The sequence below is a fragment of the Penaeus japonicus genome, unplaced genomic scaffold (genome assembly GCF_977035675.1).
Source record: "Penaeus japonicus unplaced genomic scaffold, GWHDUDI00000001_assembly GWHDUDI00000007, whole genome shotgun sequence".
NCBI lineage: Eukaryota > Metazoa > Arthropoda > Malacostraca > Decapoda > Penaeidae > Penaeus > Penaeus japonicus.
Genome location: NW_028234409.1, coordinates 42,386,897 through 42,389,396, shown reverse-complemented (window position 1 = coordinate 42,389,396; position 2,500 = coordinate 42,386,897). Strand labels below are relative to the sequence as shown.

Here is a 2,500-nt window from a genome sequence, read left to right as displayed (position 1 = left end):
AAAAAACAACACGGATAAATGCACGATTTCCAATCCTCTGATCGAAAATCACTTCTAACTAGGATCAGCTTGATATTTCTGTTGATCAAAATACATGTTTATATTTTCCTTTATACATATATCTATACCCCTTCCCTGCTTCCCATTAAGAAGTGAAGATACTAATAAAAAAGGAAAAAATATGGTGGTAAATTTGCCCTCTTTCCTTTCCATAAGTTTTGAATAACTGAACATGATTTTTCTTCCTCTCCTGTCTTCCAACATTTATCTCTTGTGGTTTATAAATAATCATTGTAGTCATCTCTTTATCTAAGAGTACACATGCCGAAGAAAATTAAGGAGAGAGAGAGAGAGAGAGAGAGAGAGAGAGAGAGAGAGAGAGAGAGAGAGAGAGAGAGAGAGAGAGAGAGAGAGAGAGAGAGAGAGAGAGAGAGAGAGAGAGAGAGAGAGAGAGAGAGAGGGAGAGGGAGAGGAAAAGGGAGAGGGAGAGGGAGAGGAAAAGGGAGAGGGAGAGGAAAAGGGAGAGGGAGAGGAAAAGGGAGAGGGAGAGGAAAAGGGAGAGGGAGAGAGAAAGATTAAGAGAGAGAGAGAGAGAAAGAGAGAGAGAGAGAGAGAGAGAGAGAGAGAGAGAGAGAGAGAGAGAGAGAGAGAGAGAGAGAGAGAGAGAGAGAGAGAGAGAGAGAGAGAGAGAGAGAGAGAGAGAGAGAGAAGAGGAAAAGGAAGAGAAAAGAGAAGGGAAAGGGAGGAAAGAGGGAGAGAATAAAAAAGAAAGTAAAAACAACAAATAACAAAAGACAGAGAGAGGTCACATAAAATTAAAAGAAAAGCAGATGAAAAATTAAAAAAAAAAAAAAAGGAAGCCAGAAACATAAATATTTTTAGAGAAAGAGTCTGAGAGACTTCCATCCACTTTACAGAAGAGTGGCTTTGACAATCTCGTAGATCATTCTGCGCCTGAAGTACGGCATGTGCTGCTGATCAAAGGTGATGGTTGCATCTCGTGACAAGTACTCCGCAAACTTACAAGCGAACATCCCACAATCTGAGCCGTTCATCTGCTGCGGTATGTCCTATAGGGTAAGAAAAAAAAGAAGAAAGTCTGTATTAAATCACAAAAAATCTATGTTGAACTTATAAACTAGAGAGAAAAATGTTTGTTTACCTTTTTTATTATTATAATGATGACAATGATTATCATAATATATGCATATTTCTTTCTTTCATTCCAAAATCAATTTCAGAGTCCTATTGCATTTCATCTTCAAGTCTGTAATGAAATTCATAAGATTTTGGAACTCCTTTATCAATTACTAATATACTTATTAGGTGAATAGTACTTTTTCTGAGTAATGACAACATGGTATCTTGCCATTTGTGCATTCCTTAGTGACTAAAGAATTTATTAACCCATTATGAACGGGGTGCCTAATGACCCAACTGGTTGTCAGAACAGGTGGTCTACGACACTAGTGGCACAGGCTAAAAATTAGAGGGACGGGAATAGTTTTTTTTCCCACCCTCTGTGTATCACAGACAACAATATTTTTCCATAAATCCATAAAAAAAAAGAGGTTTAGGTTGACTTTGGAACCTTACAGCTCTGGAGCTGGTGCCGTTACAGCCATAATACTTCATGACTGTGTGCGCGCTTCAACTGTGAGCAGATCTCAATGTCATATACGCATTGACTCCCATCTTTTAGGCCTAATTGGTGCCAACATGCATGTCATGACACCCGTATGCAATGGGGCTCTTCACAATGCTCCTTTGTCAGAGTACATAGTATTTTTCTAATAGTATCCAAGAACATTGGAGAGCATTTATTCAGTATAAAAGAGATCTACTAAATGAAATAATGAAAAAGAAGAAAAGAAAAAAAGGGATAGCAGAAGGAGGAGGAGGAGGAGGAAAAGAGAAAAAAAGGGAGGAGGAAGGATGTGAGAAGGGGAGAAGAAGACAGAGAGAGGAGCAGGATAAGAATAAGGAGAGAGAAGGATGTGAAATCCAAGAAAAGAAGGATTCCAAATACTCTTGAGCTACAGGCAATTCATAGTTTGTGTTTTTATATATCAATATATACACACCTATATATTATATCTGTCTATCTATATATGATGTATATAACAAACTTTGAAAGATAAAAAGAGAAGAATCTACTTCGGAGAGCAGGAAAATACAATACCTAAATATGTGACTAAAGTAATTTATAAAGAAAGCAGTCAATATTCATACCTTCATGTTCTCCAGTGTCCAGTCATTAGTATCATATTTCGCCTTCTTTTTATCTTCGTGTTCTGATTCCAGGTACCTTCTGAGTGCCTGTGGGGGTTAACAGATATAACTGATATTAAAAAACAGGAACATTATAAAGAGGGTCACTTTAGTAATTATAGACATCCATATGAGTGTAAATGTCAACAAGTATGTTCATGATGAAGTAAACCTAAGGACAGAGTGATAGACTGACACATGTAGAACAAATTCACTGAAGTCCATTATA

General features: G+C 37.3%; 1 protein-coding gene across 6 annotated transcripts in view; it reads right to left on the bottom strand.

The window, feature by feature from the left end:
- The window catches only part of LOC122260273 (uncharacterized), a 26,502-nt gene that overhangs the window by 396 nt on the left and 23,606 nt on the right, over positions 1–2,500 (bottom strand). For all 6 annotated transcript variants that reach the window (XM_043027469.2, XM_043027471.2, XM_043027470.2 and 3 more), the window contains 2 exons: positions 2,233–2,319; positions 1–1,070 (listed from right to left, as the gene is read on the bottom strand). The exon at positions 1–1,070 is cut by the window's left edge and continues 396 nt beyond it. In XM_043027469.2, coding sequence (XP_042883403.2) covers positions 912–1,070; positions 2,233–2,319 — 246 coding nt within the window. In that variant the 3' untranslated portion in view covers positions 1–911. The remainder of the gene's footprint in view (positions 1,071–2,232; positions 2,320–2,500) is intronic.